Source organism: Epinephelus lanceolatus, chromosome 6 (genome assembly GCF_041903045.1).
Source record: "Epinephelus lanceolatus isolate andai-2023 chromosome 6, ASM4190304v1, whole genome shotgun sequence".
Lineage (NCBI taxonomy): Eukaryota > Metazoa > Chordata > Actinopteri > Perciformes > Serranidae > Epinephelus > Epinephelus lanceolatus.
The window spans coordinates 18,255,342-18,281,643 of NC_135739.1; the positions used below are offsets into that span (position 1 = coordinate 18,255,342).

General features: G+C 39.7%; 1 protein-coding gene across 2 annotated transcripts in view; it reads right to left on the reverse strand.

The window, feature by feature from the left end:
- Positions 1–26,302, reverse strand: part of agbl4 (AGBL carboxypeptidase 4) — a 394,549-nt gene that overhangs the window by 365,249 nt on the left and 2,998 nt on the right. Inside the window, exon 1 of one of the 2 annotated variants that reach the window (XM_033621661.2) lies at positions 11,501–11,784. The exons of the other annotated variant lie outside the window; for it this stretch is intronic. Within the exon in view, the coding sequence (XP_033477552.1) occupies positions 11,501–11,510 (10 nt within the window). The 5' untranslated portion in view covers positions 11,511–11,784. Of the gene's footprint in view, positions 1–11,500; positions 11,785–26,302 lie in introns of those variants that run through there. 2 annotated transcript variants of the gene reach the window in all.

Sequence of the window (26,302 nt, forward strand, 5' to 3'; positions counted from 1 at the left end):
GTTGCAAATGTTCGAAAACGATACAGAGACAAAAACTGTGATGATAATTTACTTTGTTTTCAATCCATTTTCGCAAATCAGGGGCTTTGCTATCATTACTTATGATGGAAAGATTTCACAAAACATCACAGTAATTACCAAAGGAAAGCAGAGAAAAATATGCTGCTAGCTGGGTGCACAGAACAATCGAGTACTATTCATATAATTCTGAATGAATTGGGTGTAAATGAGACCAATATACTGTGTTTGTCTTTGTCACCCCACGGGAATTCATCCACAGCATAAGTCTTTGAGGAAAGTGTGACAAAAGAGTGAGGCCCTCTGGCTGCCTGCAGTTGCACTCACTCAGATAGTGAATACTGATGTGCACAACCATCAGCAAATAACCTGCTTCTGTGTGCATGAGTTAGGTGAAGCTATACACTTGAATTCACAATTTCTTTAAAGGGGGACAAAATAAATGATTTTCTGACTTGATTCGGATGTGAGTTTCTTTGATGTTTAATCTTAAACTGGGAGAAAATAAATAAAAACAGCTGTATGGAGGTCCCTCCACCACACATCTGTCAAGATCTGTTGGCAGTTTAGCAAAGCTGAGCAACACATCCTGCTTTCAAATCCTGCTCACATGAAGAGATGGACAGATTACTGAACTGGCCTACTGGGCACAGTCCCAGGGGCCCAAAGTGTCAGGGACCCCTGGCCTTCACTAGCAAAATGTCACTCAAATGAATAAGTGCTGACCAGGAAGAGACTAAAAATGACCACAAAGACACAAAAACTGACCTTGTAAGAGACACAAAACGACTAATGGCCGGTATAACACTGTGCGATTTTGGGCTGTCCCAGATGAAAGATGGCCATCGTGGGAGAAACGTGACGATATCTTTGGTCGTGGCTCTAAAACAGTGGTCTTACGTCGCACTGTGAGACAGGTTCAAGGACAGCCGTTGTCAACGTCTTGCGACCAAAGATAACCTTAGATGAAATTCTGACAGTGTCAGAAATTTAGGATGACTATCTCACAGTGTGACAGCAGCTACGACCTACGTCTACTAATCAACCAATAGAAATGCAGCACGAAATGACACAATGGTCACCGTGACACCAATGCTAAACCCAAACAAATGATTGCTTGCCATGGAGGTAAAATGAACAAAAAGAAGTCTGTGGAACTCCCAGAAAGAGGAAAGTTTGGTGGAGCTGTGGCAGCAGAAGGCTTGTTTATTTGATGTTTCCGCCAGCTGCTATCATGACCTCGAGAAAAAAGACACTGCATGGAAGGAAACTGCGGAGGAACTGCAACTTCCAGGTGAGCAAGCTACAGATGGATGACGTACGCTGATGCGGTGCACACTGATGACGGTGCATACTGACGTACGTCGTAACCTGCGATTCAGTAGTAAATGGCCATCGTACAATCTGCACACATCAAATTTGACTTCGTACCAAAGTTTATTTGATCCATATCTCACAGTGTGTCATGCAATGGTCTTGTAAGACTGCTAAAATCTCACAGTGTATAGAGGGCATAAGACATGCAAATGAACCACAATGACACATAGAACGACTATAAAGAGACAGAAAGGACCTACAGAAAGACAAGGCCACTACATGGCAACAAAAATAATGATCACAAAGAGATGCAAAAGAACAACAAAGAGACACAAAACGACTACAAAGAGACACAAAACAACCAAAACAGACATAAATATACCCCAAAGAGATACAATTTGACCGTTATAGAGACACAAAACAACAAAGACATGCAAAGGAACTATAAGAAACACAAAACAACTACAAAGAGACATAAAATGACCAAAAAAAGAAAAAAATAGACAAAAACATGCAAAATAACAACAAAGAGACACAAAACGACTACAAAGAGACACAAAACAACCAAAACAGGCATAAATATACCCCAAAGAGACACAATTTGACCTTTAGAGACACAAAACAACAAAGACATGCAAAGGAACTACTAAGAGACCCAAAACGACTACAAAGAGACATAAAATGACCAAAAAAAGAAAAAAATAGACAAAGACATGCAAAATAATAACAAAGAGACACAAAATGACTTAAAAAACACAAATATACCTCAAAGACACACAAAATTACTTCAAAGAGACACTAAACAACCAAAAAAGGCATAAATATCCTTAAAGACATAAATTGGCCTTTAAAAAAAACACATGCAGAGGAACTACAAAAACACACAGAGCGACTAAGAAGAGACACAAAACAACCAAAGAAAGACACAAATACACCTTTGAGAGATACAAAATTACCCATAAAGAGACACAAAATGACAACAAAGACATGCAAAGGACCTACAAAGACTCAAAAACGACTACAAGGCGACACACAAAATGACCACATAGAGATGCAAAAGAATAACAGACACAAATATACCTAAAAGACACACAAAATGACTTCAAAGATATACAAAACAACTACAAAGAGACACAAAACAACCAAGAAAAAGACATAAATATACCTCAAAGAGACACAAAACGACCGTTAGAGAGACACAAAATGACAGACATGCAAAAGAACTACAAAGATGCACAGAACAACTATGAAGAGACACAAAACGACCAAAAAAGACACAAATATACCTCAAAGACACACAAAATAACTTCAAAGAGACACAAAACAACCACAGATAGACACAATATTACCACAGAAAGAGACACAAAACCACAAAAAAGATGCTGACAACTACAAAGAGATGCAAAACAACAACAAAAAAAGAGGCAACCCGCACAAAGTCTGTGTGTCTTGCTCCTGTGTAGGAGAGGTGGTGGGGCCTTTTGCACATCTGTGCCCAGGGGCCCAATCTTTCATAATCCGCCCATGCATGGAAAGGGCAGGATTAAAAAAAATCTTTTAATGGCACATAAATCTTGTCCTCCAAGGTCTGCTAATAATTTAAAATTCCTACTTTGAATACCTTTACAACAACCTATGCATGTCTAATTGATTGAACTCCCCAAAAAACTAATATGCATACAATCATGGTACCACTGTTACTGGTCAGGAGGAGCCAAAAGATAGCGACCAAACTCATGTCTATCTGACTCTGCTCGTGAATACTGTAGCATGGGTAGCAATAGACAGCAGCCATGGGCGGCTGGGTTATTGAGTCAGATGCTGGAAGGCCTGACGTGAGAGATGGCTGCAGCTTCCACGTTAGAATTACATGTTCAGCCCGCGGAGCAGCGGGGATATGACACGCCATTGATCCCCGTTTTAATTTTATGGTGGCTACCTCCAGATTCAAACGCTTTGGTAGGCTGGTAGCCTGACCCTTTTAAACAATCCCATATCATTTAGTATTTAACTAACATAAACAGCCAACTGGTTTTTCTGAAAAGCCCTCTGAAAGCATCAAAGATAAACTAGATAAAGCAAAGATAAGTTGTGTGGAGTCTGTATGATGGTGAAAAGAGATGCACAGTACACCAGATTTATCAAGAATTATTTTCAGTTCTTTATGGAACAGACAGACTGTATTAGTGTAAGTGAAGCTAATGAACTACAGACTGAGAGAAGAGGAGAAAGAGGAGAAAAGACACAATTTCTAGTCCTTGAGATCTCTTGCATAATTTCTCTTGAGTATCATCGCTCTCCATATTCTTCTTCAGTGGTGTCTTGGCAGGTTATGTTGAATATCAATCTTTGTCCTTGAGGGAAAACTAGTGCAGCGTTTAGACATTAACAAATTGGTTTTCAACGAACAGCTTAGCCCTGCTGGTGCAGCCCAACAAAACACAATTGCTGGTTCTGAACAAGATTTTACACATGACAGCCTCTCCTTGAGGAAAACCCTGAACAAAACCCTCCGTCTCTCTCTCTATCTTTCTCTGTCGTTCTCTGATTTCCTCCTCTCCTTCTGTCTCTCTGTCTCTCTCACTCTCACACACCGATGAAAACAAATGAGGAAACAACAGCAAAAGGCGGAGCATTTTTCAAGAAAAGTGGGAATCACTATAACACTATATGTTGGTGCTGAAAACAAAAGTGTCTGTAGAATGGGTATGAAACCTGCATCATTACACAGGGCCATAGGCAAGTAAACAGGGTGCAAACATGAGGTGGCCAAGTGGACAGTCAGTCATTCACACATGGGCTCACAAACTCAGTGTGTTTGTGTGTGTGTGTGTGTGTGTGTGTGACAGAGAAAGAGAGAGCTGGAGAGGGAGCAGAAGAACCTGGCTAATGTAATCCCATTATGGAGGTACAAGAGGGAGCAGTCACAGTGCTCAGCCCACACAATGGGCCGGCCTGCAGCCTGTAGCTATGCACTGGATGGATGGTTTCTGCCATGCAGATGGATCATCGTACAGCGGCAGCAGCAGCAGGCCTGCCTGCCTCGGGCCTGAGGTGGAACTCACTCACACAACTAGCCATTAGAATGGTAATAGGCAGTTGTTTCAAAATGAAATAGACTGTGTGGTTACAGTGCTGCCTACTTAGCAGATGTGTCGGCTGTCAAGTCCTGAATCCTACATATTTAGTTCAATCACATAAATTCTCCATATTATGTATAACCATGAACAACACATTAAATATATACTGGTATAAGGCCCGCGCCAGATAATGCATTCGATTTATTTTAACTGGCAAAGGCGCAGCCATAACTGTGTTTAAACACCAGACAAGAGATTAAAAGAGTGCTGTACTGCTGAGGGAGAGCAGCCAGGCACCTTTTTAAACTTATTTTTTGCTGTGTTCCATTTCATTATTGGAAAACACATCAGTTTTCCCCCCGGCTGCTCTGCGGTGTGAGGAGGATTCCTGGACACAGAAGAGGGGGACTGATAAAGATAGAATTGATTCCAGCCAGCAGCAGCCGCAGCCATAGTGAAGGGGTCTCAGTTTAGACCTGCAGCTAAACGTCTGGTTTTTCTCTGCCTCGCTCTCACCGTGCCCCCCCCCAAGTTGTCACAGAGGTAACATCAATCTCCTGCCTCATGACTTCTTAAAGCCTTGCCTTCTTCCCTGATGCCTTATCACTTCATCTGCAGGCAAGATTAAAGAGGTCACCTCCAAGTTTCCACAATCTAACTACCTAACAGGTATACTAAACTGCAGTCTATGTTTTTTAAACTGTTTAAATGATGGGTTCAGATTTTCTCTCAGGTAAATCTTCAAGGAATACTTGGATTGTTTTTGAAAAATACTCATATTGCAAAGAATTAGATGAGAAGATTTACACCACTCTTGTGTCTGTGCAGCAAATATGAAGCTACAACCAGCAGCCAGGTAGCTTAACATAGCATAAAGACTGGAAACAAGGGGAAACAGCTAGCCTGGCTCCATCAACGTCAACTAAATCCACCTAAATCCGCTTACTAATTAACAATTTATATCTCATTTGTTTTAAGGGTAAAAACGACAAGTTGTGGTTTAATGGGGACTCGTGTGCCAGGCTAATTCTTGGCAGTCACTTCCTGGAGTCTCCAGTGGTTGCCTCAAAGGGATCATAATACACCTTCAAAACAATACTCACATGCTACATGTAACATTAAAGAGCTATGGGTGGTTGTAGTCATTTCTCCTGTCCAATACTTGGCGTGAAGGGATACCTTCATAGTGCAGTTACGCTGTAAAAAATGGAGGACATTCAAAAGTTCAACTGAAGTTAATATGAGTCTTAGCCAAATTGAGTAGGTCAGACGTCAGAGTGTGGAGATACTTTGGCAGAGCTGCAAACCACGTACAGCCATTAAGTGAATGACACAGTCCCAGACGGGACTAAGCTAATGTTAATTTAAGTTCAACATGAAACAGATATGTGATGGATACTGTTCAGTAACTGACTGTTGAAAATCAGTGCCAAGGAAGTTTATCACCCAAAGCATCACAATTTAATAGTGTAAGAATTTAAACCCCCACCAGCAATTAGACCTATCCCCTGGAACAAGCAGCGCTCTAAAGGCCCAAACGCACTGAAAGTGATAACTGACACATCTCATTAGACAACCGTCAATTGATGCTCCTATGGCGCACTGTGGGCACAAGATTTTGAATTCCAGTCCCAAGGACCAGCAATATTTTAGGAGAAGATCACGATTTATGGTATATGTAGACAGGCACAAGTTTGTATTATTACAGGTACCTCCCATTCATTTTCTACACATTTCCTGTAACGTTACATCAGGCAGGAGGGCAGCTGTTGGGTGCGTGCCGCTGCTTTCATCAGTTGATTGGCAATAAAGCCACTGGGGACCAGCCATCTCATTTCATCTTTTATTTTTTCTTCCAGGTGGGTGAAAGTCACATAAAGCACAGCTAATCATAACTCTCTACCATGTTAATTAATTGCTGTTGTGAGGTTTATGTTGCAAGTTAAGTTTTATGCACAGTAGCTGGTCAGTAAATGTGTCATTATAGATGACACAGAGTGGGTCTGTTAGGCTAACATAACTACCAAGGGCCTTAGCTTTTATTGTTCTTATTTTTTTAAATTTGACATGTGACAATATAACAGTTACAATCTACAGTAGTATAGTGTTTGGCAGTGGTAGTTGTTTATATTTCGCATTGCAGAATTGATCCATCGCTAAGCTCCGCCCCTTTGTCATGATCTGACAAGCTGTGGGAGTAAGCATGGAGCCCGCACTGTAACTAACTGCACTCCCTGAAGAAATATTATCATATTTTTGGGACAATGAAACAGTGATTCCAGAGAGAAGCAGACAGAGGGGTCTACAGTCTGTGTTTGGAGGATATATCCAGGATGTCAAACTGACTCAGCAGCAACAACAGGTTGAAAAGACAAAGATAGTTAGAAGCTAAAGCCGAACTATAGGCTACAGATCACAGTGTAAAAGTGAACCACCACATCACTGCTGATCGACACAGAAGATGATTAATATAAAAGGAAACTTTGCTGATATTGAACCAGCTGTGTGGCATCACAGTGTGTGCAGATGAACAGTGTTTGGCTTCGCCCCCGTGCTGCTGCCAGCACCCAGACCTCTGCTGCCGTACGGACAGGGATCTCTGGGGGAAGGCAAACAACGTTCATCTGTGCACACTGTGATGACACACAGCTGGTTGAATATCAGCAAAGTTTCCCTGCTTCTCTTCACTGGTTCCTGTACAGCAGGGTCGGTCTTTTTTTTAACTGTTAAAATCATTACAAAGCAAAAGCAGCATGTGTATACATTCAGTAGGCTATATCTTCAGTAGCTAGCTAGCTAACCCTACACTTTTCAGGGTTTGATTTTGGTTTTGGAACAGGGAAGAAACATGTATCTTTTTCCAACCTCTCCAAGTAACGAGTATCATTAATACATGACGTGCCCCAGGCACAACATTTAGCTCCAAATCCACAAAACCAGCCTGAAAATGAAGGAAATCTGAAACGACTGCATTAGAGTCAATGGAGCACAGCTGTGTTGTTGTCGGACCCTGGTCTGAGCCAGCCCGATGCTATGTTATGATTGGCCAGTCTGCATCCAGGGGTGGGACTTAGCAAAGGGTCAATTACAACTGGATAATTGCTCATAAAGTTTCAAGCTAAGCTAACAGATCAAATATTAGCTGCTACACAAATGTGCTCTGGCTGCACATCTGCCTCTGTCTCTGTCTCTTCATTGGGTCCTCATCTGACACTCCAAACTCCAAAGGTCAGAGTAGGGGCCTTCTGACACACTTCAAAATGTTTTTGGTGCGTGTTTAGCCATTTAAAACAATGTGTACTTCAAAACGTGACCGTCAGACACTCTCAGCGCCTTCTGGTCTTCAGAGAAACACCTCAGCCACAAACCATATCATCACTATTACTAAGTCCTGAATCTTTTAAATGTCTGCCTCACACTTTACCAAGAACATTTCTGTTTAAAACCACCGGCCCTGACTGGAATATTCTGCTGTCCACAATACTGTCTGAATATAAAGCCGCATTTTCATTTAAATTTAATATCTAAAACAATCTTGTCTGATGTGTTATATTACCACACACACACACACACACACACACACACACACACACAATAAGTGATGGTGTATTTGTAAACATTATGTGGAAATTGTTGTGAAAATAATCTTAATATACAACAAAACCAGGATAAGAGCAAACAATAAGAGGGGACAATGAGGGAAAAAAACATATTGTTATGAGTCCATCTATGCTCCAGTGAGCTCCTCGTTTCAATATAGATGAAGAAAGCTGGGCCCGGGGACAGCAGTGAGATATGCAGGCAGCCCACACATATCTGATGATGTACAGGCCTGCCTGCACATTCTAAAGAGAACACATTTTCGAGCTAGCCTTTTATAATTGTATTTTTTTCCGTCCAAAAGGCCCTAGAGCTAGACTGGTATGCTCCATCTGAAGCGGTTGGTGTAGTAATGGGTCATAGTGATGCATTCATACTGGGACTGGCTTAATTGTATTATCAATCTCATCCAGACAGTGCTTTAGCCCCACAGCTCTGGACATGCTACTGTCAGACACTCTGCATTAGTATTGGGGAGTGAACCATGAGGAATTGCAATCTTCACTTTCATCTGTTTCTCAGGCCTGAAACGGTGGGTTAGCTGGTTGGATGATGTTTTTATCAGAATTTGGGCAGCGCCATCCCTCAGTTCTCATCCTCCCTCCATCACTTTCTTTCTGTCTACCCATCTGTCTCTCCCTCTTTATCGTTTGCTTTTGCTGTGTCCTGTGTGTTGGTGGCCACAAGTCTGTTCCAATTTCATGCTATCTTTTAACAAGTTAATTATGTTGAGCCCTACAAAGACTGAGGACAGACAGAGGAGGTGGCGGCACTGGCAGAGGGACAACTGCCCAGGTCGCCTCTTTGTTGTTCTATCTTGTTTAGTGTCTTCCGCTCTGAGCACTCTCCCTCATCGCTTTTCTCTTCTCTTTTCTATATTCTCTTGGTGTAACTCCTTCCTTTTCCTCTCTTCCCTCAGTAGTAATCTTTCCAGCGGCTCCAGTGGTGGAGGAGAGTTAGGAGATAAAAGCGTAGGGAGCTGAGGAGTCCTTGGCAAGCCTAAGGCAAGGAGAAGGTCAACAGGCCTGCTAAGAAGGGCTGTTATCATCTTGGTAACATGTTATCGGAGAGCCTGCAGTAGTGTTTATTTACAGTTATTGCTCCCTCTGGGTGCACACTTCAACGCCTGGGGCTGATTGCTCTGTAATGAGTTCAGGAACACAGGGAGCCGATGCAAGAAAAGAAGAGAAACAAGGGAGGCAAGAAATCACTGGCCAATAACCAATAGGTCAGCAAGAAAAAAAATCAAGGAAGAAAAGAAAATGCCGGTCATCGACAATGCAGGAGAACCAGACAAAAAGCAAGTGTATTCTTCTGAACGAGACAGTTTTTCTTCCCAGTGCCTATGTCCTGCCATTCAAGAGCAAACAAATCACCCCAAAGTGGACAGCAGTTTTTCAAATGATGTACAGCCCAGTTAATCCAGTACAGCAGTAAATGGCTCTTGACCTGGAGTCGGCTGTATTTGTTCTAAAGAAGGGCCACTGCCCAGACTTAAAACACTTGATCTCCTTCTCCTTTGTCCAGAATCCCTCCTGTAATTTACTTAACCAGTGATGCTTTTTCCGTATTTATTTGCCTGACCAGTCCAGTGTTGTGCGGGCTAATCAGATTGGTCCATATTTAACAGGCTGAAAGGTGAAGTGGCAAGAGTGAATCCAGGAGTCGAGCAAATCAGGAGAGAGGATGTCTGTAAATCCCAGGGTGGGTTTTTCAACAGTTAGTAGCTACGCAGAGGAAATCTCTCATTGTGGAACAGCTTTTCAATCTAGGGAATTACACTAAGTGCTGCTACTGTCAATGCAATGCCAGCTTTTCAGAAAGAAAGAAAAAAATGAAAAGGCAGGAAAAGGCAGCACTGAATGCCATTCAAAAGCCTTGGCAGAAGATCAAGGAGTTTTTCAGCAACCATTTTTCCAGGCACTGCATCCAACCATCGTGCAATTAAGAGAAATTAAGATACGAAGCAATAAATATATATATATATATATATATATATATATATATATATATATATATATATATATATATACACATGAAAAAGTCACAAACTACACATATAATTTTTTCTAGAATATACCATAAAAGTAAATCCATCCTATGACAAGCTAATCCCTTTTTATACCATCGGATATGGGAGATTAAGAGACATAATTTGGTAATTCAATTTAGACATAATTCATCAGAGAAGAAGAGTGCAGGGAGATTTTTGGGATGAAGTTTCTCCATCACAGCAGGAGGCTCCAGATGATGCCAGATTCACGATAAAGAGTAGATAGCTGGGATGACTTAATTTAGAAAGAAAGAACTGCAAACATCTTTGTATGTTAACATCTCTGCATTACATTGTGGTAAAGTCATAATAGCAAAAAGATGGGAAAAGAATCAAAACACTGGGAGACAATCCCAGTCAGTGGAGTTAAAACACAGCAATTAATTGTTACAGATATCATGCTGGATCACAGAAATGACTGTTTAGCAAATGTTTATACTGTCATTTTAGTGATTCTCCAGTTTTTCTATGAAAGACATGTTTGACTTTGACAATCTAAATGTTGTCTGTTATAATAGTACGTCCCAATTTGTCTCCCAGTGCTGCTTACATTTAGACAGCATGTCCTTCTCTTATAATGCTTCACTGCACTGTGTGAAGATTGCTGAATTAATCAACACTTAATCAACACCTAGACCTTAATTCACATCACTAATTGTATCCAACAAAACAACAACAAAAACACACACGGCATAGACAACAGAACCCCAGGCTCAGTTATTAGATGTTTCTCAAAGGTGCACTAATCGATATTTTTGGGTGGGTAAATTTACTATGTGTAATGTGAATGGGGTCACCCACAGAGACACAGAATTATCACTGGACTCTACAGTTCATCCTGCTCGCTGGAATATATTAGCATCTTACAGTTCACTGTTTTAGTTTGCTGGAGTGCAACCTCATTGTTTTGATTTACTCTAACAGTTCCCATCGTTCCCCTGACACAGGCAGCCATTTTCGTGTTGAAAAAAACTCTAATGAAACACTCTGTGTTATCAGCCCAGCACCGAACAACAGACTAGCTGGAGCATTTAGCAATCTAAGAAAGTATATTTTCCACTGGACTCTGTGAAGCTTTTTGAATTGTGCTGCTCAACAGAAATGGCGCATCAGTCAGTACACATGGAGTTTACATGGACAGTTTAATTCCACTTTTAATCGGAATGAAACGCCAGTCCGATTAAAAGTGGTCATGTAAACGGTCATTCCGATAGAAAATTAAATCTAATTAAAGGGGGTGGTTTATTCCGTTTGTCATTCCGAATGAAAGAATTTTGTGTGCATGTATACGCTCATTCCTCTTAAGTTCATTCCGGTCTTTCTGCGCATGCTCGTTTCCTTGCCGTTCTGGCGCGATGACGTATATAGCGCGCATAGCAACGGGCTGCATAGCAACGGGCCGAGATAGAGCAGTCGGACTCATTGCACTCACCGGTTTCCATTCGCCACAGCACGGTCTTCTACCTCCCTTCTACTCCTCAACAGATGAAGCATTAGCAGAACAAGGTTGTTGTCGTACTGCTGCTTCAAGAATATAAGCAAAACACGCCCGAAAAAGGCACTAAGAACGGCGTCGTCAAGCGTCTTGTTATCCGGAGCGAGGACTACAGTGTTTTCTTCCGGTAAACGTAAACACGTAACATCCGCCCCGCCCCCTATCCAATCAGAAACCTTCCCTGCCCCAAACCTTGCGCAGACTTGAATAAAGGCGATTGAACTGATCTCCCGTGTAAACCCTCATTCGAAATGAATATTTCCCATGTAAACTACCTGGAAAAACTGTAATTCCGAATGATTTCATTCAGATTTATTTCATTCCGAATGAGAAGCCATCATGTAACCGTAGCCACTGACAGAAAAAGTGTCATCACAGTTTTCTTTCATGTTGCACACCTGGAGAATTTTGTCATGTCGCAGACAACGTCATATCCTGTCACGCAACGGGATTGGTGGTATTACTATTGTCGCCATGGAGATAAACAATCCACACCGACTCCGGCCTGTTTTCACGCTCTCTACCTGCAGAGGCAGCCATTTGCGCGCTGCAGTTTCTTTGGAGCTCAGAAGACAGAGGCCAGCAGTGTAACTGCCTTCGCCAGGTTGACTGACAGTAGACATTTACTGAACCAAATATTTTTCATGCCAGCTCCACAGGGGGAAAACAATAGTCTCCATATTTATTGATTCATTGACTTTATTTCCCCGCCCACTGTAGGGAGTGAGGGGAATCTGCCGCTCACAGAAAGACTAATCAATCAATAAATATATGGTTAATAAGTTGAACACACATATACATGTACAGCAGGATATTTCTGTGATTTTTAAACAGCTGTCTGTGCAGATTACTCTTTCCTAAATGCAACAGTGATAGACTCAGACCATAAAAAATGTAGGGAGTCTCTAGTAAGTTTGGACACAGTTGAAACCTTTTGCCAAAGCATGAATTGAAAATACTGCGCTGCACTTTAATTCCTGTTGAAAGACACTCTTCCAAAGTGTCCAGCGCCACAAGTAGCTAAAAAAGTCTATGAATGCAGGTTAATGAATGTTTATGAATATGGTTTCTTTTTTCATGACCTTATTGTTAGTTATCTCAGACTTCTGTATTTGCACTCTTTATATTTGCAATTTCCCTTGGGATAAAAAAGTTTTCTCTTATCTTATTATCTTATCTTTAACATAATGCTCTGTGAAAATTGTAATAAAGTTAGGAGCTTGTATTGTAGCTTGTAATGATGTTCAATGTCTGATTACAAGTTCAGTCAACTCCCCTTTTGAAAAACAGGTTAAAAAAGCAACAAGTGACTTGTAAATGCTTGCCAATAAACCTTTCTCATTCAATTTTTATTTGGAGCTATTACTAGTCAATAGAAAAGCTTTTAAAAGAAAAATACAGTAAACAGTGAATTTGCAAAACAAGGCTTAACATCTGTGAACCTCTAAAAACTAGAATAGATACTATTTTAGTCTCTCTAAAAACTGGAGCACATTTCAACATGTTCACTATTAGGAGCTGTTTGAAATGTCCACGGGAAAAAAATCCTGATAACAGCATTTGCCCCCGAGGAGTGAATTTCAATGCTGTTTACTTTGAGCAGTAGACCTACAAGATAGCTGCCTGGATTCGTACCAAAATGTATTCTATCAAAATTCTGCTCCTATCAGTATTTCACCCTTCACTGTATAAGCATATTCTGTACATGAATTTGTGTTATCAAACAAACCCTGGCACATCAATGAAGCTCATCTCACTGAGAGGTTTTCTAAATAAATCAGCAGAATAAACACAGGCATCTTGAAAAACATGAACTGGTAAAGCATTACAAATCCTCGCCATTTTTCCAACCCATACCGTCTTGACTGGGATGAAAAATGAGACGTCTGCCCTGAAACTGTGTTTATGGCGTCAGGAATTGCTTGGAAATGAATTACTGGATGAATCACTGGAGCCTTGTGCGCGAGCAGCACTTGTGCAATGCAGAAATCTGGTTGCAGTAATTTTCACTTACGACACACTTATATCACGATGCTAGAGGCAGGCCCTGAGCCAATGAATAGTGATGTTCCAAGGTACATTTAGAACACAAAATAGCCTAAAGCTAGAATTTAAAAACAACAACAAAGTTAAACCTGTTTGTGTCACACCACATCCTTCAGTACCGATGGAGTAACAACAATGCCAATTTTTGCAAATAGCATATTTCTTATTATATCCAGTGTCTGAATATTCTTCCCTCAACCTTTCCAAATCTCACAGCCACACCGTGTATACCATTGATAATCACATCCTTTCATTACTCAAAATTTCCAAAACAGCTTGCTGCTGCTAGCATTTGGTGACATTTTGAGAAGATGAGGTGCTGGCTGGGTCTCCTATGTATAGCTCATATCAGAACCATCAACAATTAACTTACAAAACACTGAGGTTGTTTGTACTACTTCCTGGCAGAGGAGGTATCTCCAACCACCGCAACTGAGCCAATGTGTTTCCTCAGTGATTAGACGTGACCATATGCAACAGACCCGAGTGTCAGACAGGATTATCACTCTGTTTCATTTGCTCTGCATTTCATGCAATCCGACTGATATCACTTCTCACCTCCCATGGCAAAACACTCTGCCGAGTCCCAATGAAGCCATGTGATAAAGGCAGATAGTTGTTGTGTGTAGTTATTGTGATTCTCCAGTTGACCACCTTTGGAGTGTTTGTTCTGCTCAGACATGCAAATTAAAATGGAGAAGAAATAACAAACAAGCTGCTGAGAAGCAGCCTAGTTGCTGGAAGAAAACGTTGCTATTATATGTTTCTGCAAATGACACATATGTTGTATTGGCATGTTTCTTACAGATCATACCAATGCCCCTAATGTGACTTTTGATATATATGCTGACTTTTATTATTGGGAGGTGAAAGGGATGGTGGATGGCGTGTCATCTTGGCAAGACGCCTGCCAAGCTGCAGACCACTGTTCAAAACCAACAAAAGCAATTGTTTTTTGTTGACCCTTCACAACATTTTTACTGGTGTTTGTGGCACCTACACTGGGTGTTTTTAGCAGCACATCACAGCATCTCCTAGCAGCATCTGTGCCCCCAAACGTGGGTGTAATAAGCCAAAGCATGACCTTTCCTCACCATAAACAAGTAATTTTTGTGGCTAAACCTAACCACACCTTCAACACAGCATTGTTGAGAAACAAAAGGTATCCACAACAAAATAATGAACAAAAGTATTGTATCTGTGGTTTACAAAAAATCTACTATACAAACATTTTTTCTGATAAATGACTTGTAGATATAGTTGTAGATTTCTTGGTCATTCTGGTACATTTCTCAAATCATGCTTGACATTTGCAAAACCGGGGGTAGGCAACCTGCTGCTCTTTAGACCCTCTAAAGTGGCTTTTCATTTATCGTTGTTGTAAGCCTAAAGAAATTCTTACATTCCCCAATTGTAAAACTGTGTAGCCTATGTACAAAATTTAAAAAATGTTTTAATATTTCATCAACTAAAATGTGATTGATTCGTGTACAGCAACTTTTCCTCTAAATTTTGCTAACCCTCAATAGTGTTGGCTAGTAAACCTTTAGATCTGCTCTCGGTGTAAATATTTCTTTTAATGAACATGTCAGTGCCATGAGAATGACAAGTCCTTGAGTCACTTATTGTGGACAACATAGTCAAAATGCTTAGCCATGTTGCTGTGCATAACAGTGGAATCTGTTAGTATTTTCTGATGTAAACTGTGGCTAAGGTTTTGATGACAGTGACTGAAAGTGCACAAGGCTGCAATTTTCCCACACAGTATACATCAATTTCAATGGTACAAAGTCACACATTACTGTATGTGGTATATTGATTGCAAGAGATTGAACAGGATTCACATGTACACCTTAAGTATTTATACTCTAGCTTGGTGACAGACTGTCACTGAGATAAAGAAAAGAAAAAGACAAGACTTTTTAGCAGCACAAAAGAAAAAAAAATACAAAATTAGAAATGTAATCGTAGGAAACACCCTTTAGGCAGAACTGTACATGCAGCACTGCATGGGGAATTACTGTGCAGTCTTTCTTCACGTCCTGACCTGTGAGCTATTTAAGAGAACTGGTTGATTTTTGGTTGATCTAACACTTCACACATTGTGCTTCATTACTGAAAGTCCAGATTCACCTAAGAGCAATTCGTCAATTCAGGACACATTTACAAAAAAAATAAAGAAGTCTAATAGAAATGTACAGAAAATATGCTTGACAGATTATGACAATTGGTTTTACCATATTGCATATAATGACTTATGTGTGGGACTATTGCTAATGAACTAATGTTTTGTGGATCAGACTATTCACTGGAGATCAAAAAACATTTTGATCAATATGACAAAAGCAATTGATTATGTAAGAAAGGAATGAGAAATTGCGTTCATGATTTGCACAAGTGGCTCTATGATGTAAAGGTTAAACAAGTTTTCAGAACTTCAATTCTGATTTGAGAAATGTACCAACGCAACTGAAACTGAACTGTAATTAATCAACCTGCAATAGCTGATGTTTTGGCCACTAGGGGAGCAGTAAAAATAAGCAGTGAACACAACACTGACACGACCATTTAAGTTGATATGACAAAGGTATCAGCAAATACTTGCCTTTTTACACATCAAGCAGGTACAGAGTAACAAAGCATTCATTCTGAGTCAGATATATCCATTAGCTAGTCACTAAACCTTTTCCCTCTGTTGTTTGGTGATGAGCAGGTAGCAGAGGCTAAGTGTCTGGACATTAATAGAGTGATGGGTGTGAACCAAAACAGTGGGTTGGAAGATCAAAACCATCAGGGGAATTACAAAGCTGAGTAACTGACCTTTCACTAAGCCCCGCCCCTTTGTGATGGTCCAACAGGTTGTCAGAGTAAGCATGGAGCCCACACTGTATCTAACTGCACTCCCTGAAGAAATATTATCATATTTTTGTGACAATGAAGCAGTGATTCCAGAGAGAAGCAGACAGAGGGGTCTACAGTCTGTGTTTGAAGGATATATCCAGGATGTCAAACTGACTCAGCAGCAACAACAGGTTAAAAAGACAAAGATAGTTTGAAGCTAAAGCCGAACTATAGGCTACAGATCACAGTGTAAAAGTGAACCACCACATCACTGCTGATCGCCACAGAAGATGATTAATATAAAGGGAAACTTTGCTGATATTGAACCAGCTGTGTGGCATCACAGTGTGTGCAGATGAACAGTGTTTGGCTTCACCCCTGTGTCGCTGCCAGCACCAAGACCTCCACAGCCGAACGGGCAGGGATCTCCAGGGGAAGTCAAACAACGTTCATCTGTGCACAATGTGATGACACACAGCTGGTTGAATATCAGCAAAGTTTCCCTGCTTCCCTTGACTGGTTCCTGTACAACAGGGTCAGTCTTTTTTCACTGTTATAATCATTAAAAAGCAAAAGCAGCATGTGTATACATTCAGCAGGCTATATCTTCAGTAGCTAGCTAGCTAACCCTACACTTTTCAGGGTTTGATTTTGGTTTTGGAACAGGGAAGAAACATATATCTTTTTCCAGCCTCTCCAGGTAACGAGTATCATTAATACACGACGTGCCCCAGGCACAACATTTAGCTTCAAATCCACAAAACCAGCCAGAAAATGAAAGAAATCTGAAACAACTGCATTAGAGTCAATGAAGCACAGCCATGTTGTTGTCGGACCCTGGTCCAAGCCCACCCAATGCCATGTTATGATTGGCAAGTCTGCATCCAGGGGCAGGACTTAGCGAAGGGTCAATATTCTGTATAGGTTTGCCACAACAAACACCTCCATGCACATGCAAGCAGTTCTTTAAAAATACTGCATGCAAGTTTTTGCACTTAGCAGTGCCCCTGTTGGGAAGATCCCCCAGGGTCAAACTAATACAACACATCCCAACTCACATGGCATAATATGGCACAAAAAACACATAAAACTGACAAAATATGCCCGGAGAAAGCCACAGATAGGACATGACGATAATAAAAAACACAATAATAATAAAGAGTAATCTCTTATGGATACAAATGGCCAATAAATAGCATAAATCAAAAGCAATGGTCTTGCCAACAGTCCCCCGACAACTCAAATTTATCTCCATACTCCACTCCTGACTTAAAAGAAAGAGAGAGGAGAGAAAACTGCTAAAAGGGAAACTGGAGAGGCCATTTAGTGATTTGAGCAGTGAAGCTTCTCCGCTGCCAAGGACATGTAAGAGAGACAGAGAGACTGGGAGTGCCTCTCAATACATCAGATGTCAGGAGTGCTCCCTCCCACTCAGACGAATGGATCTTGTTTTGGAAAGCCCATAAGAGTTAGAGCAATCTAAGGTTGGTGAGCTATACAAAAAATACTGTAAAAGTAAAAAAAAAAAAAAAAAGAACAGTCTAAAGGCCACATGACTGCACAAAACTGAGTCTTGTCTTCATGTGTGGGGAGATGAGCATCAGAAAATTTCTGAATTATGTTCATGTTGAATAAAAGCAAAAATGACAATGATGGGAAAATATGTATTTTCTATCTCTGGGCAGCCTCTCCTTCTGGGTTGTTTCATCACAGAGGGAGGCGAGGTGAGGCAGAGAGCTGTATACTGCGGCAAGCTCAGGCCTCTCCAAAGCCACTCATTCTGAGCATCTAGCTTGATTGTAAAAATGTTTCCCTCTTCTTTAATCAATGGAAACTCAACTATCCTGATTCATGGGCCACTCTGGAGTATATAAATATCTTCTGACAAGCTTGACTGCGTTCTCCCCCCACCAGCTTCTGACCCCCCAACCCCCAGTGTTCATATTATTCTTTTCTTCTGTACTTCCTTATTTCTTTTCCCCTTTCCCAACCATGTCCCTCTTGCTCCGTGTTTCTATCTCTCTGTCCTCGCTCTGTAAACGTTGCTTTAGCTACGACTCTAATCAGTCATTCTTTAGAGGGACTGTGCAACTGCAACATGACCATTTCTGGGAGAAGATAAGGCCAGACAGATTAAATACACTGTTTCATTGTTGGAAGAAAAGAACGAGAAAATTAAAGAGAGGGGGGAAAAAGCAAAAAGGGAAAAACAATGAAACCTTCATCATCAGTGAACAGTGGAAATATTTTCTTCAACATTTATCCTCATTACTTATCTCCTGGCAGCCTTTTTTTCTTACTTCTTTCTTTATCTCGACGATAGAAAGTATTTCTTCATCAATTATCGTTACTGAGGGGTGATTTAAAATCTGCACAGCAAATCCATGAAGAGCCTGAGCAGTTCTATAAGGGTCTGTAATGTCAGAGGTGGAAGCCTTAATTTAGAGAAAGTGTTGTCGTGAAGCATTCACACAGGCATTGCCCTACTTTTGACTTAACTCTGATGATCAGCAGGCCGGTGGTGAGCGTTCAATCCTCTAACTTAATAGTTCATAGTGTGTCAGAACATTATGCATAATTAGCCACAGTCACACTAACAAAATAATATAATCTTCAGACATTGTATTTTGTTAAATTAAACTACAATATCAATTTTAAATTGTGTGATACAGTGATATAGGAGGTGGACAAACACAACACAAAACTATTTAAAAACCTGAAGAACCTATCTGATGAAGTGTGAGGGATGATCGCCCCATTTACCTCAACAGTTCTTATGTTGACTAAGGTTGCAGTAATATACCAGTATTAATGTATAAGTTGAGGATTACCATTCTGTGTACATTTGCGTATCTATGATAAACAAAAAAAAAAAAATGCAACTGCACGAAGAATCTTGTCTTTATTTTAGCTTTTTCCAAAGGGTCAACTTTGTATACGCACTTCCATTAACAAAATGGTTTCAAGTTTCAATCATAGTAAATAAATTTTTGTTCCACCAAAAATAACTCTTCGATTTTCATTTCTTTAAGGGTCATTCTGACCGATAATAATGTAAATTCTGTAATACCATGATACCGTGAAACTGCAATATTTTCTGAGACAGTTATCCTACCATGAAAATCTCATACCGTTGTTACCCTAGCGTTGACATGTGTAAGTTAGAGAAGACATTCATAAACTATGAATTTATGAAAATTGTCATACTGTACAATCAAAGTTTTCCGACTCTTATTTGAAGGAATACTTCATCCCCCCACATGAACATCTGTTTGTCAGTTACTCACCCCATGTTACATTGAATTTGTGAAGAAAACATTGTTTATCTCACATGCCTCTGGTGAATGAAGAATCCAAAAACTAAGAGAATTCTTAATCAGTTAAAGTCCTTGATAAGTGTGAGCATACAATCAGATGAGTACGATTTAGATTATACAACACAAGTTTTGTGAGAGTTTGTAAACAGATGTTTTAAAATAGTTTTGCTTTTGTTAAACACAATCCCCTATGACCTCAATTCATCAAGAATGTTCTGTTTTTGGATTCTTTGTTCACTGTGAAGGCATATGTAAAAAACGTTACATATGCCCTAAAGTTTTCTTCAATTAAATGTAACACGGGGTGAGTAACTGCTATATATGAAGTTGAAGTATCAAAAAGACCTCGACTGTTTGGGTCCCAACCAGTGATGCAGGGTAACCAGTAACATGTAATGGCATCACATAAAATAAATGTAATTGTTATAGTAATTGAGAAAGATATTCAATTAAATTACAGCTACTAATGAAAATGTTGGTGATTACAAAGGGGCTACATCTGAATATATTCTTTCTGGTAAAAAGCTTAAATGTAGACGATTACATTCATTGTGTTGCTTTGCCTGTTTTCGCTGTGCAGGAATGCTTTCTATTGCCATATTTCCAGACAATGCAGGTCAGAAAAACCAATGGGACACATTTCAGTGCAACAACATCAAAGTTAGGATGGCTTACAAGAAGCTGTCTCTACGTCCAGACAGGCCCCATTTATTTGGCAATATGCAATCAAATTTTGAGCGTTGTTTTTGATTGGTTCTCTGAATTTGCACAGCCTCTTATCAGCCAATCAGATCACTGCATATTGCTCTCAGCAATCTGAGTCTGCCATGCCTGCAACCAGTCAACAACGCCAATCAGAATGCAGAGTGTTGAGGACTGAGTGAGATTTACACTGCCTGGTTTAAATTTATGTTTTTAGGACTTTTAAGCTTTATTGCCTAGTTTAAAACATTTGTCAGATAAGTAAAAGCAAACAAATGTAGGATGGTATGTAGTTGCATCACTTACTTACTACTACACTGTAAACATGATAGCTAGTAATCTGTACCCTAGCCTTTAATATTTTACAAAAGTAACCTTCCCATCACTTGATACCACTATGTGCATATCTGTTCTCCAGCCTGCCATTTAAGTTGGATTGTACTGACTGAATTGATTGTAAAGCCAGATGAGTCTATGAGTTATGCTTATCAATGGATCCCATTAAACACTTGTCACCCCTGGGGAATTTCTTTGACCATGCAAGTCATTGTCAGCAGACAGCAGTCTGACTAATCAATGAGTGCTTAATTACATCTGGTGCAGGGTCCAGAGGTGCAGTAAAACAATATGCCCGTGCTGCCAGTGTCATCTTTTGTAGAGACAGATGGTACTTTAGTCAGCGACATTGCGAGGATGCACTCACAAAAGAATTTGGGACTTAGCTGAAAAATGTCAACAGTTGGAGTGTGTGACGAAACAAATGTGACAAGACAAGATAAGAATGTCATTTGGATTTCACTCTAAAAAACAATTAGGCTTCTCTTATCACTTTGGAGAATCTCTGCCTCTTGACACAATACACAACAATGGGCCAATACTTAATGTTTACAGATTAACAAAATCTTCTATTCACTACCATGATTTTGCATTGTCCTAAGTAGCATAAAAAGATGATCTCAACAAGTAAAACTCTATTTGCATATGGGGGTTTAATGAACATTTGCATATTGCTCTTTACACAGTGAACTAAAGCAATAAGGTTTGCACTGACTTAAGAACATAGTCATAATGTTGAAGTTCTACTGCACCCAACACTACTTAGTCGGGGTCATCATCATACTGTATGCTATCTTTAAGCAGAAACGCGAAAAGGCTTTTAATGGTTCAGAATAACTCAGTGTCAGAGGACCTGTTGGCTGAGACACCTACTGTATGTAAATCTGTGGGCCATCACTGACTTGATCAGCATAGGGCTGACAACAAAGTGAATTAAGCCTCATCTAAATGTAAATGAGGTTTTATACCTTTGGCAAACAGCTTACATAACCAGTGTCTATTTTAATAAACCAATTAGATTTTATTTTGTGCTATACTAATGCAACAAAATAAAAATCTGTGCTACATGAAAATGTACATGGGATGCAGACAGCAAAGGAAGGAAGAAAGAGGGGGCACAAAACCTCACTGAGTTATAGGGCTGCATAAATTTCAAATCAAAACGTCCGCTTGAAATATCGTGTTTCGACCATTCAATCTGGCTTGAGAGGAGTAAAATAGACACAGACTGTCATGGAAGACCATAGCTTTGAAAAATACACATGCCTGTCCAACATGCAATACAACAGGCAAGAGCTTATACACTAGCCTCCAATTTCATTCCTGTCACTGGTATCAGAGATATCAGTCTGAATGTATGAAAAACAGCAGTGCATTTTAAAAGCCTTACTGGTACTTCAGGTATGCACACTGTCTTATCAAGTGTGAATATGGGCACTAAATCTGCTGTAATAACAATATGACATACTCCTGGTTGGATGAACCTTGAATTCGTATGTTGTTTTAAATTTGAACCAGTGTTCAGAAATTATATGAATAAATAGATCAATACAAAGACCTCCACTGAATAAAAACACATTCATTCTACCAACAGCGGACTATTGCTGTATGCAACATTCAGAATATATCTACAATGTAGAGGCTGGGGCAGGATTGCCTGCACATGGCTCTCAACACCTAGCAGCTAACGGTGCTAACTCAATAACTTGCACTAACAACAGCAACGGTGCTGACAGAACTAACGGTGTGGGTGCTATGCTTCCATGACGATGCCGTCCCAATAAGGGTTGGGTGCCAATTAGGGGTGGTGGGAAAAATCAATACAACACAGTATCAAGATATTTTTGTGTGGCGTATCGTATTTATTTTTTTTATAATATAAATTATTAATATGACAAATACATAGTAAACTTCAGGTAGGCTACTAGAATAATTTAATCAATTGCTTTTTCAGTCCACTAGCTACATTTTGGTGCTGAAAAAACATTAATAAACACACTGAAAACATTTTAATAGATAAAACAGATGTTGAGAAAGTTTCCTTCGAGGGACATAATTTACAGCTGAAAAAAGGTCATTAATTGCTGTATATTACAATCTATTTCATCGCAATACTCAGCGTATCACAACATATTTAAAATCGCAGTTATGTTGTATGCTGACTTAAGTATCATAATAATATTATATTGTGGATCCTCTGGTGATTCCCAGCCCTGGTACCAATATGGCACCAGTTTACTAATGTGTGACACTGATGCATGACAGTGAGGCTGCAGCAGCTCGAGCAGAGAGTATTAAGATAAACGTTGTTACACGTAGCAGTGCTATGTGTGTACACATCAGACTATTTGTCAGTGTATAAATGCTACAACTCCTTAAGCTTGTTACCTGCTGATTAAAGTGAAAAGGGTTATCCCCAAAGTTAGTTATCCTCTAAATGGAACCTGACCAGGCTCACTTAAGGTGGACTGTTAAGGTACACCAGCTATTCTACTTGTAGTGACAATCTCAGCTGTTCCTAAACAGATAATGGAGAAAATTCTTTTCTGAGTCAGAGGGACAATTTGTGATCCCCACTCAAAAGTTATTTTGTTGTTATTAGTAATGTAACTGTTATTTAGTGTTACATTAATGTATTTGGGTTAGGTTTTATGTGTTATGTGAATTTGTAATAGTCTTTTGTATTTATTTATATTCATATATTTAAGTATATTTTAAACTGTAAAGAGTTAATAAACTGTTCAATTTCAAGTTTAAATTTGCCTTTGCAATAAAAAAGCTGTTCTTTAATGTCACTGACCGTCATTTTGTGCTTTATTTTTCAAATACTATCAGTTCAGAAACCGTTTAGGCACCTGTATCATTTTAAAAGTAGCTTATCATTTTTGCATATGTATCAGAAAAAACCCAAACGATACCCAACCTTAGTCCCGATATCAGCATTAACCGCCATATAGGTGCAGTGTAGAGCAGTGGCGATAAGCTAGGCACTTGGACACTCTAACAGGGACTAACATGCACACGCGGCTGACACAGCTACACAACAACCCACAGAGAATCTTAGATTACAACACACACAGGCAGCTTGACTTCATTATCTGCTCGGGACACCGTTACTTCACTATATGTTCACATAGCAAATAGTGGTTTGCTGCTGCATGTCACATACAAAGCCTTTAAAGTTTTACCTCACTAAAAAGCTAGAAATGCAATAGAAAATGTTTACAATGGTGACAAAAAAGAGCAAGGAATAAAAAAGCAGTTTCAGTGATGTCAAGCCACACCAAGTTTGTTTCACTTTTACAACATAACTCAGCAAAGAATAATTAGTAGTGGGGATGCACGATAATATCAGCACATCATCAGTATCGGCCAATATCAGCTTTAAAATGAATAGAATCAGAATCAGAAATGGCAGAATTTTCTTATTTTGCACAAGGAATGAACATTACATACATTGAAAAGTGATGTATTTCATGTCTCCATCTGCTGGTGGGCCATCACAATATGACTATGCATGCATAATATGATGTTAATTCCACTACAAAAGAGACTTGACGATCACTAAAATCAGGTTGGCATATTGGCATTAAGGATTTCAGCAAAAAATCCAATATTCTGCATCCCTAATCAGCAGTGAATGAAAACAAGTGCTATATTTTACTGCCAAAATGATTTCTTTCACTGATATTATACTTATTCTTTTACCAATGGTTTAGTTGTAGATCCTCATAAATTCCATAAAATATGTTATTGTTTTTTTACTTATTCATTCATCTTTAATTTGACTAGCCCAAAACACATAAAGAAAGTGGGGTTGTTGTTTAATCAAAATGATTACATTGACTGAATGTACAAAGACTTTTCAGTCACTTATACACATTTTGTCTGCCTTCTGCCACCACTGAAAGAAGAAATCCTCAAACTTTTTACAGCTGCTTTTAAAGGCCACAGAAGCTGCGTGGATTATCATAGATAATTGTAAGAGCATCGCTTTAGGAAAGAATAACTTCAATGAAAAGGTTTACAATAATGAGAAATCAGAGGATAATAACTGCTCGGTAAAAGCTGTCCGGGCATATGCTTAGAGTGTACTGTGAAAGAACTATCATAAACTAATATCAAGGCTCAGTTTAAAGGAAGGCGGACGAAATCAGAAATGCTTAAATAAAATAGCAACACGGCATGAATCTGACATTAGCTGGCAAACATCAATTCATCCCCCATTCTAACTTTAGTAATGCATTTACTGGAAAGAGATTAATATCAATTCCATAAATCATTCAGGAGATACATCCGGAGCCAGAGACACTGGTATGTTAGCTGATCTCAGTGTGGGAGCTCAGCGCCCATTAATCAATGTCTGAGCTCCTCTGGCCATGTCATCTGGGAAAAAAGGCAAATTTATAAAAAGGGCAATCATCACACTGATATCTCAGCACAATCCTCCTAATGTAACATATTTAGATCTTTACGCCGCGGTACTATATATAGGCCTTATGCTCTCACCTTCATATGCCTCCTGTCGACAGTGTACAAAACTGTGGATTAGATTCCCTATGCCCTTATCTATCCCTTTAGATGTCCACACAGTTTTCCTCTTGTGCATTAATTAGTAGCAGGCCTAGGAATTGTGACAACTGTATTTGTATTCTCTGACTCTTTGAAAATCAAGTGCATCAAATCAACTTTGGAGAACAACTCTGACAGTGGCACCAAGGCCAGACATCAGAAAATAAACAGGGCGAAGTTAAAGCTCATCTTAGTCTGCAGAAACCAAAATGGGCTTGTCTGTGGAAATATGAAATCTGAGTGCCATCTGAATCTAATCTCCACACAGAGATTCTGTCCCAGAAAGACCGGCTGATTCACTGATTTACTCCGCCTACCTCTGTGCTCGAGTGTGTGGGGGTGTGTGTGTGTGTGTGTGTGTGTGTGTGTGCGTGTGTCTAACCAACTGACCTTTGTCAGTGCTAGGAAAGTACTTTCTTTTCCTTGTCCTGCCAAAAAGTGGCAAACAAAGGGCATTAGCAAATGACACTGCAGCATATAAACTTCATCTCACTGTATGTCTGGCTACAACAAAAGAAACTGTCAAGCTAACAGGTCACCCTCCTTTCAAGTGTGCTTCATTTATTTCTCTATTTAGACACACCGGTCATAGTATAGCGAGAACATATAGGCAGAAAGCTGCTGTAAGAAAATAGCTCAAACAACACCTGCTCTAAACATCCTGCGCCGACTTAAAGTGTTTCATAATAAAGATTTTAAGAGCCTAGCACTTGTCTATAAATCGTTATATGAACTTGTCCCTGATTACTGTTGCCAAGATATATCATGGCCTTGATAGAGCTCTCAGATACACACCGACTCATAAACCTGCTTCAACATGAAATTGTTGTTTTCTTTCAATATATAGCACTTTGAATTTCTTCTATTTAAGGTAATACAGACTGTAAATAAAGCTATTATTAGTAGCAGTAGCGGTACTGTTAGT